This window comes from Leptonychotes weddellii, chromosome 16 (genome assembly GCF_054177405.1).
Source record: "Leptonychotes weddellii isolate Sample4059 chromosome 16, ASM5417740v2, whole genome shotgun sequence".
Classification (NCBI taxonomy): Eukaryota; Metazoa; Chordata; class Mammalia; order Carnivora; family Phocidae; genus Leptonychotes; species Leptonychotes weddellii.
Window position 1 is genome coordinate 37,685,561 of NC_138384.1, and position 18,192 is coordinate 37,703,752.

At 59.1% G+C, this 18,192-nt stretch overlaps 1 protein-coding gene and 1 long non-coding RNA gene across 3 annotated transcripts in view; one reads left to right on the top strand and one right to left on the bottom strand.

The window, feature by feature from the left end:
* Positions 1-1,512: 1,512 nt before the first annotated feature.
* Positions 1,513-18,192, bottom strand: part of ATP4A (ATPase H+/K+ transporting subunit alpha) — an 83,541-nt gene continuing 66,861 nt past the window's right edge. For both annotated transcript variants that reach the window (XM_081806747.1, XM_081806748.1), the window contains 21 exons: positions 13,249-13,389; positions 13,102-13,161; positions 12,572-12,775; positions 11,349-11,462; positions 10,875-11,127; positions 10,440-10,708; positions 9,663-9,861; positions 9,169-9,278; positions 8,954-9,088; positions 8,272-8,464; positions 7,356-7,531; positions 5,720-5,856; positions 5,495-5,645; positions 5,236-5,404; positions 4,974-5,128; positions 3,937-4,060; positions 3,386-3,531; positions 2,687-2,820; positions 2,282-2,383; positions 2,099-2,190; positions 1,513-1,917 (listed from right to left, as the gene is read on the bottom strand). In XM_081806747.1, coding sequence (XP_081662873.1) covers positions 1,889-1,917; positions 2,099-2,190; positions 2,282-2,383; positions 2,687-2,820; positions 3,386-3,531; positions 3,937-4,060; positions 4,974-5,128; positions 5,236-5,404; positions 5,495-5,645; positions 5,720-5,856; positions 7,356-7,531; positions 8,272-8,464; positions 8,954-9,088; positions 9,169-9,278; positions 9,663-9,861; positions 10,440-10,708; positions 10,875-11,127; positions 11,349-11,462; positions 12,572-12,775; positions 13,102-13,161; positions 13,249-13,389 — 3,093 coding nt within the window. In that variant the 3' untranslated portion in view covers positions 1,513-1,888. The remainder of the gene's footprint in view (positions 1,918-2,098; positions 2,191-2,281; positions 2,384-2,686; positions 2,821-3,385; positions 3,532-3,936; positions 4,061-4,973; positions 5,129-5,235; positions 5,405-5,494; positions 5,646-5,719; positions 5,857-7,355; positions 7,532-8,271; positions 8,465-8,953; positions 9,089-9,168; positions 9,279-9,662; positions 9,862-10,439; positions 10,709-10,874; positions 11,128-11,348; positions 11,463-12,571; positions 12,776-13,101; positions 13,162-13,248; positions 13,390-18,192) is intronic.
* LOC115944155 (uncharacterized) lies at positions 2,815-6,565 on the top strand. The gene is made up of 4 exons (XR_004078732.2): positions 2,815-2,934; positions 4,809-5,051; positions 5,742-6,128; positions 6,338-6,565. It is a non-coding gene; the product is annotated as an uncharacterized LOC115944155 (long non-coding RNA).

Below are 18,192 nucleotides of genomic sequence, written 5' to 3' on the forward strand. Positions count from 1 at the left end.
TGCTCCCCAGCCCCAGTGGATCCCCCAAGGCGAGGGATAGGGCAAGTGCCCCCTCCCTCCTTCCCTCCAGGCTGTCAGGTCCTGCCATACTGTTGCTTAACCCTGGACTGGGAAAGCAGGAGCACAAACAGCTGTGAGTCTTGGCGTGTGTGCCGAGGGAGTGTTTGCCCTCAGGTGGGGCAGCCACCACCTAGCCCTGCCCCCTTTTCATTGTCCCTTGAGGAGACTGGGTCCACAGGTGTCTTGGGGGAGAGGTGGAGAGGCAAGCAATTGGTTGGGCACGGAGTATGGAGTATATGGGCACTCCCCCAGCCCAGCGGGGTGGCCTGTGACAGGATCGTGCTCCCACACCTCCGTCCCATGCCCGCCTAGCCTCGGACCAGTATGGGGACAAGTGAGGGTTGCAGAAGTGATTTCAACAACTATTTGCTGAGCAGGGACTCTGAGCTGGAGCCTCTGCTGGTGACCAACTATGTGGAATAATCCCAGCTTATGTGGGGCTCAGGGAGACCAGAGCAGTTAGGGTTGAAGTGGAGGGAGCACAGACCAGGTCAGGGACGGGCTGGGGGCCCAACCTGGAGGGCCTGGAAGACAGGAGATGTGAGCTGTTGGGGCAGGAGGAAAAGCCGGTGGCAGAGCCTATGCGGTGAGAGAGCAGGCCTGACTTTTCCAGTGAAACAAGAATTGGCTGGAATAAGATCGAGGTGGCTTGTGAAACTGGCAGTCAGCAGGGGCAGGACAAACCATGGAGGATCCTGGGCCAGGGAAAGACAGGGAGTTTAGGGCTCACCACGTTTCCCAGGGAGAAGGAACCACACTGATGGGACAGTGGAAGGAGCAGGTTTGGAGGATGATGCAGAGGCTACTGGGGGTCCCTGGGTCATACAGGGTGGAGAGCCACTGCAGAGACAGAACTGAGGCCATGGGGGCAGCAGAGGGGGGCTGTGGTGGGAGGGGTCCCGCCAGAGAGGCTCATACTAAGGAAGAGAGGTGAGGAAGGGGCTGGGGAGGGGTGGGAGGTGGGGGGAGTGTCAGGCAGTTTCCAGCAGTTGGGGAGTTAACTTTTCAGGGGAGAGGGGTGTGAGGAGGGGACCGGGACTTCAGCCTCTAGACTCAGTCCCACTGCAACAGAGGAGCAAACTGGTGGGACCAGAGTGGAGACACCTGCGAAGGGGGAGGCAGGGTGGGGGGGCAGCTTGAGGTAGGAAAGATTCTGACACCGTGTGTCAAGGAGCCTGCCAAGGGGAGATCAAGAACGTGCTGGGGAGGGAGCCCAGAGGTGGTGTCTAGGCGAGTGGGGCGGTGAAGGCCCCGCTCCTGGGGGTGACTGGGAATGCCGTCACCCCAGGCTCATTCCCCCGAGGAAGGTTTCGTTGCGTACCTACGATGCACGAGGCTGTGTTCGAGGAACTGAGATACAGCCCTGAACAAGCTGTAGGACTGTGGGAGATCAAAGGGGATCAGGAAAGACACTTAGGACAGGACCTGGCACCAAATAAAAGCATCGTCGGTGTGAGCTAGTTTATTTCTGTCACTCAGCACAAGCGTGTTTGAAGGTCCCACAGGCAGCCCTCCTGCCCACCTAGAGTGCGAAGGACAGACCTGGCTCACAGGAGCCCAGCTCCCGCCCCCTGCCCAGGCCCCCCTGCCCAGCTCAGAGCACCAGGCCCAGGGACGGCTCTGCCGGGGCGGGGGGGGGGGTGCTCCCTGTGGATGGGGAAGGGGAGTGGGGAGGTCTCTCCAAGGTTGGGGTGCCGTGGGCTGTGGGAGCAGACACAGATGGTGCTGGGGCTTGATTGCTTAGATGTTCAGGTGGCTGCCCAGAGGGTCCCATGCCCCCCACCTCTGCTGTGGGGTTTGCAAGGATGGCTTGAAGGCGGCAGGCCCTCTAATAGTAGAGCTCCTGATCCCACCAGCCTGGGAGGGAGAGAAAGGAGACTCAGGGCTGCGGGATGTGGGTCACGGGCACCAGGGGCTCAGAGGTACGAATCAACAGAGGCTTGAGATGGAGGGTCAAGGGCTTGGAGGTCAAAGGTCAGGGCAGCTGTTCTGAGGATGGTCCAGCCCCCACCCCCAGGCCCTCGGTCTCCACACTCACTCCCTGGGCAACAGCGAACTCCCAGTTTCCGAAGCTCATCATAGACGAAGATGAGGAGGCCAAAGGGCATGGGGACCAACCACCACTGGTACCTGAAGGCCCAGGCGAGACGACAAGGTGAAGGCTACCCTCAAGTCTGTGTCCCTGTGCCCGTCCCTCTACTCACAGCTCCCGGCCCCTCACCGGATGGGCATGAAGTTGAAGATGTTGGGCATTCCGGGGCAGTAGCACAGGAAGCAGCCGATGCAGACCTGGAACACGATGGCGATCACCAGGATCCTGTTCCTGCGGGCAGGCGGGGTGGGACAGGCTCAGGCCGGCGGGCGCAGAACAAGGCCAGGCCGTGAGGAGCGGGGACGCTTTGACAGTGGACGGGGGTCCTGTCACATCTCCCCTTTGGTGGATGAAAACGGAGGGGCCGGGGCGGGGAGGCAGGTGGCGGGAGCTGCCGGCCCGCGGTGGACGAGGCCCGGCAGCACCTGGCGCCGGCGCGTTTGCTGGCTGCAGTGAGCCCTCGTGGGGATCCGGTGGGAGCTGCAGCGGGGCTGGGGCCGGGCGGGGCGGGGCGGGGCGGGGCCGTGGGGACACCTGAAGAAGCCCTGCTGGAAGGCGGAGAGGCGGCGCGTCTTGCGGATGAGGACGTCGGCGATCTGGCACATCTCGATGCTGATGAAGAACACGGTGTAGCAGGTATACTGCTGGTAGAGGCGCTGCCCGAACGTCTGCGGGCCGGAGGGGAGCAGAAGCGGCCTGAGCCCGGATGGGGAGGGCCTGCGGCCGTAGCCCCTCCCAGCAGAGGATGGAGTCGGGGAGAAGAGAGAGACGCCGACTGCCAGGTTTGCAGGACCCCGGGGGGTGGGGGGCGGCTGGAGATCTTGGCCTTGCAGAGATTAGATGTCAGCGCCTGGGCAAATGGTAGCTCAGGCCAGTCGCTTTCACGAGGAAGGAGGGAGGCAGGCTTTCCCGCACACCCACAGGAAGGCACCTGGGAGAAGGGAGTCGGACTGCTAGGGCAGAATTTGCAAGGTCCAGCGACTCCGGTGCCCGGGCAGATGGCCAAGATAAGTGACGTGGGCCAGAAGGGCCTTTGCGGAACAGGGTGAGCAGCAGGAGTGTGGAGCTCAAGATGGTGGTGGGAGAGGCCCCAGAACCGGCAGAGAGTCCGGGGACCTGGAATGCTCCAGTTGAGCTCCGTCACATGCGGACGACTGAGTGTGGGCCACCCACAGGGAAGGTGGCACTGGGAATGAGGGAGCCACGGGCCGGGGGCGGGAGGCCGGGGCTCACCCACTCCTGGCCGTAGCTGTCCTGCAGATCTTGTAGGTGGTGGTTCTCCCAGTATGGTCGCAGCCCCACACACAGCAGTGGGAACCAGCCCTCCTGGGCCATGGCCGTAAAGTAGTCAGTGAAGCCAGCAAATGACTGGATGGCACCTGGGGGACAGGCAAGGTAACACGGGGAGACAAAAATGGAGACCTAGACAGGGACATGGAAAGAGACAAGGACATGGAAAGATAGGGACACAGAGAGCTACCCGCAGAGAGAGGGTCAAGGGCACAAGTACACAGTGAGTGACGGACATGGAGAGACAGAGACAAGGATCCCAAGAGAGATCAATAGGGACGCAAGAGACAAGGCACAGAGAGAGACAGAGACATGCCGAGAGACAGAGAAGGGACACGGGGATCACAGCAGACTCGGACTCAGAGAACAGCAGAGACCCAGGATCAAATGCCAACTCGGGGATCCAGCACGAGCCAGAGCCCCTGTGAGAGATGCCAAGGCAGGCGAGCAGCCCTGCAGGGAACCTGGGGCTCCCCGGCCCCACAGGCACTCACCTATCTGGAAGTAGGAGTAGGCAGCCAGGGGCTCATTGACCAAGCGGTCGCGCTTTGGGTTCCGTGGACGCAGATGCATGATGTCACTCTCGGCCTTCTCATATGCCAGGGACACGGACGGGAACTGGCCAGGAGCGGAAGGAGCCAGGGTTAAGGGTTTGCCCGTCCCCTACGTGCCAGGAGGCTCCCCTCCCTCCCCCCACCGCCCCAGTGGACAGAGACAGGACTGAGGTTGGGAGGCAGGTGACCGTGCAGGCACAACTGCCCGGATAGCATGGATCAGCTGGCCCTCCGAGGCCGTGGTGCCATGTCCGTCCACAGCTGTGTCCACATCTGACCTGCCGTCCATCTCCATTGGAACATCTGCATGTACCTCCCCTCCCCACCCCCCTCCCCCCCTTACTGTTTTTGTGTCCCTGTCTCTGGTCTCTTTCTCTGTGGCTGTCTCTGCTTTTGTGTCCCTGTGTCACCCATCTCTCCCTGTCACTCTCTCTGCAGCTCTTCTGTCTCTGTGCCCCCAGGTCCTCCCTATCCCCCACCCCATCCGCCGTCACGGCGGAACGGCCTCAGAGTAGACCGGTCAAGAGCAGAGGCCCCAGGGCCCCGGACTGCCTGGGCTCCAAACCCAGCATGCCACTTACTGGCTGTGTGACCTGGGACAAGCCGCTCAACCTGTCTGGGCCTCAGTTCGCTCATTGGTAAAATGGGGACGATAAATGAATAAAGCCCCACCCATAGAGTGTTCATGAGGACAGAGTTAAGGGAGGTAGTGTCTGCCTGATCCAGAGAAGACACGATGCAAGCGTCGCCAGATGTGTGTGTGTGTGTGTGTGTGTGTGTGTGTGTCTGAGGGTCCTTCTCTGAGTCCGCAGGTCTAAGCCGACCTGAGGGTCCACCTGTGCGGCCACGTCTGTACTTCTGCCTGGGACCACCCGCCTGCCCGCCTGCGCGTCCCCATCTGTCTGCCTTTGCACCCTGTGTCCAAGAGCGTCTGCGGGCCCCATCCATCACGGCTGTCGGCGGGGCTGGAGACTCACGATGTCGGTGCAGAGCTCTATGAAGAGGATGGTGATGCAGCCGAGGGGCAGGGGCACGCTGACAGTGATGTAGATGAGGTACGGCGTCAGCTCGGGGATGTTCTTGGTCAGGGTGTAGGCGATGGACTTTTTCAGGTTATCAAAGATCAGCCGGCCTGCAGGGGGGTGGGGCGGGGAGAGCCTCAGCCTCCTCGCTGCCCGCTTCCTCCTGTGCCCACGCCGCCACCCCTCTCCCCTCCCCGGTCTCTGCCCCTGCTCGGACCCTGCTCCACGCCTGTCACAATGGAGGCAAAGTTGTCATCCAGCAGGATCATGTCCGCCGCGTTTTTGGCAGCGTCCGAGCCGGCAATGCCCATGGCCACGCCGATGTCGGCCTTCTTCAAGGCTGGGGAGTCGTTGACACCATCCCCCGTCACAGCCACGATGGCCCCCTGCGGGGGGGGGGGGGCAGGGTGGTCAGGGGTAGGCCCACCCCCAGGCCAGCCCAGCCCACTGGCCCGCCTCCCTCATCAGAGTCGTACCAGTCGCTGGCAGCTCTCCACAATCACCAGCTTCTGCTGGGGACTGGTACGAGCAAACACCATCTCAGGGTGGGTACGCAGGGTCTCAACCAGCTCTGACGGGTCCATGTCCTTCAGCTGCATGCCATTGATGACGCAGGCACGGGCATCCCTGGGGGGGGATCACCAGGGCCTCAGTCTGCGCAGGCTGTGGGAAGAACCACGGCGAGGGCGGCAGGGGCTTACTTCCTATTGACTTGGTCCACAGGTACACGGAGGCGGGCGGCGATGTCCTCCACCGTCTCGCTGCCTTCCGAAATGATACCCACACTGGCCGCAATGGCCTTGGCCGTGATGGGGTGGTCACCCGTCACCATGATCACCTGTTGGGGAGGGGACCATCAGACCCTTGATGCCTTCAGTGCAGCCCACTCTCCTCGTCCTCCCTGCTGGCCATCTACTGATAGACCCGTTCGCTTATTCAACCACTGAATGTCAGGGACAAAACAGACGAAAATCTCTGTTCTCATGGAGCCAACCCTCTAGCGCGGGAGACAGAAGAGACGCAAACTAAGGGGACAAATGATACAGCCCGTTAGGAGAGAGGAAAATTAAGCTGAGTAAAGGGGATGGCAAATGTTGGGTGGAAAAAGAGGTGTCGATTTTTTTTTTTTTAAGATTTTATTTATTTATTTGAGAGAGAGAATGAGAGACAGAGAGCATGAGAGGGAGGAGGGTCAGAGGGAGAAGCAGACTCCCTGCCGAGCAGGGAGCCCGATGCGGAACTCGATCCTGGAACTCCAGGATCATGACCTGAGCTGAAGGCAGTCGCTTAACCAACTGAGCCACCCAGGCGCCCCAGAGGTGTCGATTTTAAGTGTGTCCTGGGAAAGCTTCGTTGAGAAGGTGACATCTGAGCAGAGGCCTGAAAGAGGCGAGAGAGTTGGCCACATAAAAAATGGAGGGAAGAGGGACGCCTGGGTGGCTCAGTCGGTTAAGCGTCTGCCTTTGGCTCAGGTCATGATCCCAGGGTCCTGGGATCGAGTCCTGCATCGGGCTCCCTCTGCCTCTGCTTCTCCCTCTGCCTCTGTCTCTCTCTCTCTCTCTGTCTCTCATGAATAAATAAATAAAATCTTTAAAAAAAAAAAAAGAGAAAAAATGGAGGGAAGAGTGTTCCTGGCAGTGGGAACAGCCAATGTGAAGACCCTGAGGTGCGAACGCACCTGAACTGTTGGCAGAGCAGCGGGGAGGCCAGCATGACTGCAGAGCAGTAAACGAGAGGTGGGGGGCTAAGGAATAAGCTTAGAGCCCAGCTCTCATAGGCCTTAGAGACCAAGGGGAGGACGTGGGTGTTGTTTGCCCAGCCTTGGCTCCCCAGCTCTCGATCTGTCTTCAGGAACCAGGGTTGAAGTGAGGTCTCTGGCCAAGAATGGGCAAGCCCAGACCTGGTCAACCAAGGTACCCCCCCCCCAGCCATGTGACTGGTTCAGAGAGGAACATGTGACCCAATCTGGGACAACAGCAGAAGAGGCACTCTTTTTTCTGTGGGGTGGCTAAACAGGTGGGATGTAGGTTGAGCTTCTGGGGGTGGTCATTTTTCTCGACCAAAATAAAGGGACTAGTCGAGTCCCTTGAGAATAAAGCCATCAGAGAGAAAAGTAGAACCGAGCCATGGAGAAAGGCAAATTCCTAATGACACTCAACTCCTAGATCCAGCTATACCTGACACTTCAGTCCCCAGAACTTTTCCGTTTCATGAATCGATAGATTCCTTTTTTGGTTCAGACCACTTTCAGGGAGTTCTCTGTCACAGGGTTCCTCACCCCCAAATACTGCTGTCCTCTGTTCTCACCCCTGCCTGCTCCTCTCCCTGGTTGCATACCCGGATGCCTGCTGTGCGGCACTTGAGCACAGCATCAGGGACGGTGGCCCGGGGTGGGTCTATCATGGATACAAGTCCCGCAAAGCACAGGCCACTACTTGGAAAGTTCATGGCCTCCACGTCGAAGGCATAGCCAGGCGGGTAGTCCTTCTCATTCAGGTACAGTTGGCAGAAGCCTGACCAGAAAACAGGGAAGTCAGAGAGGAGTCCTGGGCAGACCCTTGCCCAGCAAGGCCAGGTGACAAGTGAAATAACCAGGCCCCTCACACCAAGCACCTGTGCATGCCTGACCCTGTGCTGAATCCTTCACATGATGTGAGTCTGTCCTCACAACCAACCTGTGAGGCTATTAGCATGCTCATGTTGCAGACAGAGAAACTGAGGTCTAGAGAGGGGATATTTCTTGCCAGACGAAAGATCCAGAATTGAACCACAGGTTTGTGCCTCCCAGGGTTGAGGCAGGGGTTAGGGAAGTTTAGGAGTCAGGACAAAATGTTCAGGGAGATCAGAGGTCAGGACAGGGATTGGGAAGTCTTGAGTTGAGGCAGGGACTGGGGAAGCTCAAAGGGTCAAGAGGAGGACACTGAAAGGTGGAAGTAAAAGCGATGGCAGGTCAAAGTTGGGGCAAGAGCTGGGAAAAACCAACAGATGTCAGGTCAGGCTAGGGAAGGTCTCAGGGAGGACAGGTGGGGAGGGGCTGGGTCAAGGTAGAAATTGAGGATGGACAGGGGTCAGGACTGGGACAGGGAAAGTCAAAGGTGAGTGTGTGCACTTGGGCAGGTTAGCTGTCAGCCGGGGATGGGAAAGGTCATGGTGAAGGCTGGGCCGGGAAGGTTGGGCGGGGTCTGTGCTAGCTCCTCCTCGCCCACAGGTTCGCCATCTACTGTGGGGGCTCACCGAGCCCTGGGGGGCTCACCAAGCACGCGTTCACCCAGGCCTCCCAGGCTAAGGTAGGCAGTCTGGAAGGCCTCACGCCATTGCTCGTCCAGCGGCAGCTCCTGGCCCTTGATGAGGATGGAGCTACAGCGTTCCAGCACGCGCTCGGGGGCGCCCTTCATCACCAGCACGTGCCGGGGGTCCCGCGGGTCCTCCAGTGTGTGGATGGACAGCTGCGGGCGAGGAAGCGGACGGCATCTAGGAGGCGGGCAAGGGGGCGGGGCTTGGGAGAAGGGCGGGGCTGACGGCTCGAAGGCGCCGCGGGTAGAGCTTTGGGAGGGTACTGCGTGGCTGGGGGTGAGGGGCTTGCGGGCTGAGCAAGTCCTTGGTGGGGGATGAGGGTTAGGGGCGCAGTAAGGAGCCTGGGCGCTGGGAAGGGACAGAATTAGGGTCGGAGATGGGCTGGGGTGGAATTTGGATTGCGAGCTACCCCACGGAAGGCCTAAGAGCTGGCGGTGAGCCCCCCGCTAAGGGACTGTGGGTGTGGCCTGCCCATAGGTGGGCAGCGGCTGTGGGCGGGGCGGGAGGTGTGGGTGGGGTTTGGCTATGGAGAGGGCGGAAACTGAGAGAGAAGCCCCGCGATAGGCCAGCGCTGCGTGTGGGGGTGGCCCGAAGTGGGCGGGGGGAGGCCGTGGGCGGGGCCGGGCGCGGCGGGCGCACACCTGGAACTTGTTGGTGGAGTTGAAGGGGATCTCGCAGACTTTGGGGAAGCGTTCGCGGTAGCCCATGGCGTTGCCCAGCGTCAGTTCCGAGAACTTGAGCAGCGCCGTCTCGGACGCGTCCCCGATCACTATGCGCTGGAAGCGGGGGCCGGTGTCAGGGGCGAACCTGTCTGCACCAGGCTCCCGGGATCCCCCGGAGTCCCCCGGGGTCTCACCTTGGGCACCGGCACCGCGTCCTGGCCGGACTTGAAGGCAGCGCGGTTGCACAGGGTGAGCACGCGGCATAGCGCCCGCCAGGTCTCCGAAGACTGGTCAAACGTCTGCCCTGGAGGCCAGGCGTCCGGGCTGGGGCCGGGAGGGGGCTCCGCGCGGGCCCCAGGCCCGGAGCAGCTCTCTCCCATACCAGAACCGAGCCCCTCCCTCTAGATTCAGGACAGGGTCCCCTCCCAGACCTGGGTGGGACCCAAACCTCTCCTCATACCCCTGGACGGAGCCTTCTCTTCAGACGCAGTATTGAGTTTCCTAGGACCCCCGATACCAAGCCGCTTCGCAGACCTGCAGCTTCATAGACCCTCTCCCCTATCGGGAAGGACCCCTTCTCCATTCATGCAAAGCCCTCCCCAGGCTGCCTTCAGGAACCTCAGAGCTCCCTTCCAAGTCTACCATCTAGCAGATCCTGCCCCAGCCCCGTCTCCTCCCACCCCCACACCTGACTGGTCCTCCGTAGTGTCAGCCGTGTGGATGTGGTTGTCGAACCAGAGATGGGACACAGTCATGCGGTTCTGAGTGAGGGTCCCTGTCTTGTCAGAGCAGATCACTGATGTGGAGCCCAGTGTCTCCACTGCTTCCAGGTTCTTGACGACACAGTTCTTGCTGGCCAGCCGCTTGGCTGTCAGGGACAAGCAGACCTGCCAGAAGGGGTGAGAAGCGCAGGGAGCCTTGACCCCAGCCACCGTACTATGTACACAGCATCCCTCCGCAAAACCCATGCTTTTCTTGCCTCAGTGTTTTCTTCAGCCTGTGCTTGCCACCTGGGATGCCTCCCCAATCGGCCCAGAGGAACATAGCCAGGCCCCTCACTAAGCTGCCCGAGCGGAGGTTCTGTAAGTTCTCATCAACACAACCACACCGAGAAAACAAACATCCTCTGAGCCTCCCCTGGGGCTGGCCTTGCTCTGGATGCTGACTGCTGAGGGCTGCCCACGCTGGACCTCAGCCTCCTCCAGTCAAAGATGCGGCCTGTTCACCTGTGAGTCCTCAGCGTTCAGTATACGGTATGGCCCAGAGTGGCCTCGGTGAGTGGTTGCTGAACGGATGGGTAGGTGGAGGGATGGGGGGTAGGGAGGATAGCTGAGGGAAGGTGCGTGGTGGGGGAGGTGAGTGGGTAGAGACGGCCAGAGATGATGGAGGCAATCCTGGGTGAACAAACAGACAGATGGACGAGCCTCCCAGCTCTCTGCACCTCTCTTCCGTCTCCCCCACTCACCGTGACAGTGGCCAGCAGCCCCTCGGGCACATAGGCTACCACGATGGCCATGAAGAAGACCATGGCCCGAAGGAAGGTGTAGCCAATGCACATGGCCACCACAAAAAATGTAGCGCCGAAGAGGATGGCCAGGCCTGCGATGATGTCCACAAAATGTTCGATTTCAATAGCGATGGGTGTCTTCTCGTTTTCTACTCCCGATGCCAGGGACGCGATGCGCCCGATGATGGTGCGGTCACCTGTGTTCACCACCAGGCCTTGGGCTGTGCCTGCCAGCGGGGCCAACAGGGCACCTCAGGGCCGGCCGGGCAGAGGGGGGTGCCCGCCGCGGGAACCGAAGGGGGTGCGGCGGTGGGGCTCAGTACGGGCCAAAGAGGGGCAGGGCAGGCAGCGGGGTTGGCTTGGAGAGGGTGGGCGGGCAGGGGCCTCACAGACCCTCAAGGCACATGGTGGAGAAGAAGGCGATGTTGCGGGTCTCCAGGGGGCTCTCGTGGGTACACTCGGGCGAGCGGGTCTGCGGCTCAGACTCTCCAGTCAGCGACGAGTTGTCCACCTTGCAGCCCTGCGCCTGGAGGATCCTGATGTCGGCTGGCACTCGGTCCCCGCCTTTCATCTCCACCAGGTCGCCCACCACAAGCTGGTCCGCGTTGATCTGGAACTTGTCCCCATCCCGGATCACAGTTGCTTGCTGTGGGGCGGGGGAGGGGGGGTGGAGGTCGCTGAGTACAGGGGAACGTGGGGAGGGGCAAAGGGGGAGGGTTGAGAACCTAAGGGGCGAGCCGGAGGCCACAGGTGCAGAGCAGCTTGGGCCTGGTGGGAGAGCCCACACAGACCCAGGAGCCTCCCTGTGTGCCCCTCCCCCCCAGGGGTGCAGACCCGGAACTGAAGTGACCAGGCTGCAGGACCCACCTGGGGCACCAGGTTCTTGAAGCTGGCGATGATGTTGGTGCTCTTAAACTCCTGGTAGTAGCCAAAACAGCCGGTGACCACGACCACAGCGATGAGGGCCAGGGCCAGGTACAGCTGGGTGGAGGTGGGAAGGGGGTGGATAAGAAGAGGCAGGAAGGTCTCTGCACAAGCCCCGCCCCCCGCCTGCTCCCTGTCCCCTGGTGTTCTTGGGCTCACCCCTGGGGTTTTCCCTGCTCTGCTAGAAAGCCACATGCGCTATTCCCTGGGGCCTGGGGCCCCCGTTCCTGTGTTCTTCATGTCCCATACTCAGCTTCCCTGTATTCTCAGTGTTCTGTGTCCCATATTCTCGAGGTCCCGGAACCTACCTCCCCCATGTCCCCATGGCCTGCGGCTTGTGCCCCATGGCACGATGCGCCTTTTCCTGTGTCCTCCAAGTCTTGTGCTCTGCGTGTCACTGGCCTTTGTCTCTTCATGTTCTCACGCCCTGTACCCCCTTGCTCCAGCTTTCATATTCTGTGTTGCCATCGTCTGTTTGCCGTCCTCTGGGCACCCTAGGCCGTGTCCCCATTTCCATGTTTGTGTGCTGTCGAGCTTCCACTTCATACTCTGTGGGCTCCACGATCATATGCCAATTTCCAAGTCCCTATGTCCAGTGTCTCCCCATGTCTGTGTACCTCTAAGTCCCCATCCTGTGTCACATGTCCTGTGGCTTTCAAACCCCTGTCCAATGCCACATGTCCCTAAGTCCCCATGTCCCTTGTTCTGGCCTCTTGTCCTGCATTTCAATATTCTCTGTCTCTGTCTCTGCTTCCTTGTCTGTGTTCTGTCTCTTGGCGCTGTGTCCTGAGTCTTGTGTCCCCTACGTCCCTATGCCCTTGCGTCCCATGTCTGAGTCCCATGTCCCCTGTGCCCTTGGTCTGTCCCATGCCCTCTGTTTCCTGGTCTCCCATCTTAAGGATCGCGTTTCTATGTCCTTGTATCCCCACCTGTGTCCTCCATATCTGAGACCCATTCTCCGGGTCCCCTGGGACCTGTGTCACTGGGGCTGCCCCACATCCCAGTGGCCTTCATCCCTGCATGACCCCATGTCTTGACTGCATTTCCACGTCTCCGTATCCCCATCCTGTGTCCCCCGCATCCTGAGCCCATGCTCCATGTCCTCTACCCGCCCCCCAACCCCCGGTCCCCGTGTCCCATACCCGCCAGCAGCATCTGCCACTCACATTGTCGTCGGTGGTGAGGTCACCCTCACTGGCCTGGATGCCAAAGGCAATGAGGCAGATGGCAGCAGCCACCCACATGAGGCACTGCAGCCCGCCCGCCAGCTGCCGGGCGAACTTGACATACTCGGGGGTGCCGCGCGGCGGCCGCAGAGCGTTAGGTCCGTCCCGTAGCAGCAGCTCAGCGGCCAGGCCGGCAGACAGGCCCTGGGGATGGGGGGACGGGGCGGGCGCTCACGGGGGTAGCTCTTCTGTCTCCTCCCCCCACCCTGCCCTGTTCCTCCTCACTTCTGTGTGCGTCCTCGCCTCTGTCCGGCCCCTTCCTCCCCGCACCCCCTCCCCACCCCCCCAGGCCTCCCCTGTGTCTGTCTCATCTTTCTGCCTGGCTCTCTCTCCCTGTGGTCTCTGCTCTGTTTCTCTCTTATCGCTTTGTCTCTCTCTGTCTCTCTCTGCCTCTTTTTATCTGCTTCTCCTACTCGGTCACTCTCCCCACCCCTTCTCTGCACACACCCCTCCCTCTGCGCCCAGCTCACCTTGGTCGCACTGGTCTGGTACTTCTGTTCCAGCTCCGCCACTGACAGCTGGTGGTCATTCTGGGGGGGGGGGGGGCAGGACACTCACTGTCCAGCTCTCACCGGCCACGCTCCTGCCCCCACCCAGCCCCCCAGCCCCATGCTCACGATCTCCATCTCCTTCTTCATGTTCTCCAGCTTCTCCTTCTTCTTGCCTCCTCCCTTGTCCGCCTTCTTCTTGCTCATCTTGGCAGCCATGTCCCCACCAGGGCCAGGACCCAGCTCTACTGAGTACATCTCGTAATTCTCCTGGGGATGGGAGGAGGCGGGAGGCATCAGATCCCACACCCCTCCAGCCTCCATCCCCCCAATCCCTGACTCGGGGCCCCACTCACTGCCTTCCCCATGGTGCCCGGTGCAGCCACCCTCCTTTGCCGAGACAGAGCCTAGGGTCTGGACCAGCCCTGATATACCCAGGGAGGGAGGGGTGGAGCAAGACTGGCCCGATTAGAGCTGATTGCGGGGCTCCTTGGGGTGACCTCCAGGCCTAAGCAGCTCAGGCATTACCTACTGGGCTGCCCCAACCTGCCCAGACCCATCTCCACCTGCCACTGAGATCAGGGGACCACTGTGTAGGTCCATAGTAACAACAACAACAAGAATAGCAAACATGGTGGTCATTATGTGCCAAGCCCTGGGCTGGGGGCTTTCCTGTATTAACTAATGGAACCTCCCAACAACCCTTTGAGGCAAGGACCATTCTTACCTCCTCCTACCATAGTGATGGGGAAACTGAGGTGCGGGGAGGGTAAGTCACTTGCCTGTTGTCCCCAAGCTACAATGGGAAAGAGTCGGGACTCAGAACCAGGTAGCTGGGCTGCAGTGTCCTCTTCCAGGCCACATTGCCCATGTCCGACTCCTGGAGCGGGAGGGTGCTCACAGTAGTGGCTCCCTTTTGTTTAGGGAGGACTTCCTGTGTCCCCGGTCTGCCCAGGGAGCTTTGTGTGAATGTTTCCTTAGCTCCTCACAACAGCCCTTTAGAAAGTTATGTTCTCTCATTAGCCCCCGTTGTACAGATGAGGAAACCGAGGCACAGAGAGATCAAGGACTTGCTCTAAAGCTGCGATGATTGGGATGCCTGGGTGGCCCAGTCTGTTGAGCATCTGCCTTCAGCTCAGGTCATGATCCCAGGATCCTGGGGTCGAGTCCCACGTCAGGCTCCCTGCTCAGCGGGGAGTCTGCTTCTCTCCCTCTCTCTCTGCTCCTCCTCACCCCCGCTCGTGCTCGCTCCCTCTCTCTCTCGCAAATGAATAAATAAAATCTTTATAAAAAAATAAAGTTGTGATGACTAAGTGTCGGGAGGAGGATTCCAGCCCAGGTCCGACCCCAGAGCCCGGCTCTCCCGTGGGGCCACTGACCAAAGAACTCAGACCTCTCAGCAGCCGCGGCAAGCATGCGCCAGGCACTGCACACATGTGACCTCCGGGGTCCCCACAACAAAACCCCGTGTGGGCAGCACTATCATGCCCGTTGTGCACAGGGGGAAACCGAGGCTTGGGGGAGTTCAGGGAGGGTCCTAGAGGTGCCCCACGCCTCCAGCTGTAGCCATCACAGCTCTGTGGTTCCTGTCTCCACCCCAACCTGCCCGGATGGGGAAAGGAAGGTGCAAAGTAGGGGAAAAGATGGGTCCAAGGCTCCTGGCCCGATCTTGGTATTGGTGCCAGGTTTGAGGTCCCCCAGGCAGGGACCTCTGTGGGTAGCAGTGAGGGGCTGGACTGCTGGAATGGCGGGTTCTTGATATCTCCTGAGTGGGCCGCACAGGGTGGACGTGTCTGATAAGATAATTGCCGGGGCGACGTCCTTCTCTCCTGGGGAAGGTCACCTGGGAAAGGCTAAGCTGCTGAGCAGCCCAAGCTCCTCCCCACAGCCACCCAGCTGGCCATCCCAGCCCAGAGAGGAGGCAGGTGGGGTGAAGTCACACCGACAATGAGTCTGCCCTTACAACGAGTCCGCTCATCTCTCTGAGCCGCACTTGTGAAACACCATGTGTCCCGTCACTCCCCTGCTTACAACCATCCAGGGGCATCTCTTCTCCCTCAGAATAAATTCCAAAATCATCCCTGCAAGACCTAGCCCTGGCTCACCTCTCCTGGCTCAGTCTCTACTACAGTTCCACTGACACTGGCCTTCTTGCTGTACTTCCTACAGGTCAAGGTCATTCCTGCCCCAGGGCCTTTGCACTTGCAGTTCCTTCTGCCTGGTGCTCTCTTCTTTAGATATCCGCATGGCTCTTTCTCGCTGTGAGGTCTCAGTTCAAATGTTATCTCTTCAGAGAGTCCTCACTTCTACTATCGTACCCCCATCAGGCCCCATCCCCTACAACCCTTGTCCCAACCTGATACTGTATTTTATTTTCATTTGTTTGGTGTCAACCTTGTCACACTAGAAGGAAGACTGAGACTTGGTTGTGTTGGCTGCTGTGTGCACAGCACCCGGACCAGTGCCCTAGACACACTGTAGATGGTCAGTAGACACTGTCCGATGCGGAATATTCACTAACAAACCTGGAACATGGGGCAGGGCCTCGGGAAGTCTGTCATTGGGAGCTCCTCGGGTGCCTCTGGCTCTCTGTAGCTCTTCCACCCTGCCCACTAGCCCTCTACCCCTGCAAGCATCCAGAGCCTGGGGCAAATATGGGGTTGTGTCTGCACAGATTCGGGAACTCCACAACCTAAGTCACAGGGGGGAGACCGAGACACCGTCACTGGCAGCAGGTGGCCGACCTTCCATATGTGCAGAACTCTGTCAAAACCAGGGACTGTCCCTCTCTATTCTCTGCCCCATCTGTGGTCCCTCACCTCTTTTTTTCATTTCTTAGTTTTATTATGTTAATTTTCAATGGTTTATTTTAAATATTTCAGACCCACAAGTTATAGGGGTAGTAAAACAAAGACCTGCCTGACCTTCAGCTAAATTGAATGATTTTCCCAATTTGTGGTTTCTAGAGAGATGAGAGAGAGAATAGATTCTTTTTTTTAAAGCTCAGGCTGACCCACTTGAGTTGGAGACGGGAGGCTTGTTTCTCCATGAATATGTCGGCATGGGTCTCCCGTGAATAAGGACACTCTCTTACATAACCGCGGTCCAGTGGTAAATCCAGGACATTCACATTGATAGGACATTAGGAACTAATCTGGAGAACGTATTTGAACTTCCCACTTTCCGTCTCATGTCCTTTTCTTGGTCTGGGATCACACTTTGCACTTAGCCGTCATGTCTCCTTGGTCTCCTCCAATCTGTGACGTTTCTTTACTCTTTCCTCTTTCATGACCTTGAAGTTTTGGAAAAGTATCAGTCAGTTGTGTTGCAGAATTCCCCTCAGTTTGGCTCGGCTGACAGCTCATGATCAGATTCAGGTCGTGCGCCCTCCTCAGAGCTTCCCAGACAGGACAGGCCCCATTTTTGAGTCTTCAGGTGGTCTGGAACGGGTGGACGTTTGGAGGATACCCAGAGGCTTAAGGAGTGACCAGAGGGCTATTCCGTGATCTCTTCATTTTCTATTCAAAACACTGTCACAGGGGCGCCTGGCTGGCTCAGTCGGTTAAGCGTCTGCCTTCTGCTCAGGTCACGATCTCAAGGTCCGGGATCAAACCCGAGGGGAGCCTGCTTCTCCCTCTCCCTCTGCCCCTCCCCCCCGCCCCGCCCTGCTCGTGCTCTCTCTTTCTCTCTCTCAAATGAATAAATAAAACCTTAAAAAGAAGAAAAAAAACCTAATGGTCAGAATTGAATTTTTCTTTTTCCTGAGAAAGAGAGGGCAGAGGACAGACTTTTAAATGGCTGGCGAATACTGAGCGGGTTTTAAGGGGAATCTGAACAAGAGTCTCCTAGAATCATGACCACACAGTTTTAGGGACTCAGCGCCCTACAAGGCCTGATAGGATCAGATCCCTGGCTGTGCCTCCTTCCCCCGTGCCTTCCCCCACCATGCTTTGGGATGAAGCCCACGCAGCCCTTCTGTTTATCAAAACTATCATTTCAAGATCTTGGCCCGTGAAGCTTCCTCTGCCTGAAATAAATACTCACCCTGTGCCCTCCCCACACTCAGCTACTCCTCATCTTTCGTGCTCTCGCACAGATGTCCCTTTCTCCAGGGAACCTCCTTGGACCATGTACCAGCTGGGTCAGGTACCTCCCCTGGGCTCCCAGAGGCCCCTAGGCTTCCCTATCCCTGCCCTGACCCCTCTGACCCATAGTTCCTCCATCACGAGCCTGGCCACTCTGGGTGGTCACCATGTGATGACGTCTCATCGCCCCCCTGGACGCCTGAGGACGGGATCCAGGATGTCTCAGTCGCCACCGTGTGCCCTGTATCACCCAGCCCAGGGAGTGTTTGCTGAGTGCAAGAACTCATTGTGACCGTGACTTTTGGTTTGTGTTTGGATTCTCCGATAAGATAGTGGATTCAGCAATGCCCTTCGCCTCCTGGGCAGGTCACCTGTGTCCGCCATCTCCAGGCCCCAGGAAGATTGAAGAGAGGGGCAGGGCAGGCAGGAACCTTGCTTCTCCCTCCTTTTCAAGCTGGTACAGGAGCAGGCAGTGGGTCAAGGAGTCAGGGACAAGGTCTGGCCCCAGCCCGGTCTCCTGTGTTCTCCTCCTCTTCCAGGTTTGTCCAGATATGGAAAGGTCAACCACCCTCAAGAAATTTGCCTGACTGTCCTCATCTGGGATCTTAAAATCACATCCAGAACCCAAGCATCTCTCCCTTCTTGGCTCCCACCTCCATCCCTTCCTGCCTGGACATCACAGTAGCCTCCTCCCCAGTCCCTCCCCAGTCTCCCTGCTCCTGCCCTGCCCCCCTGCAGTGTGCCCCCCACCCAGAGCCAGAGGGAGCCTATGAACCCCTGGGGTCTGGGCTTTCCTGGCTGAACCCTCCCTTAGCTCCACCTGACTCTTGAAAGCAAAGTCTGCACGCTGGTGCCCAAACCCAACCCGGGTGTGGGGCCTCCCAGACCTCCCCTCCTCCTGCTGCAGCCACACTGGCTCCCTGCGGTGCCTCAGACTCAGCAAACAGCCTCCCGTCCCTCCTGTGCCTGTGCCCTTTCCCTCCTCTTG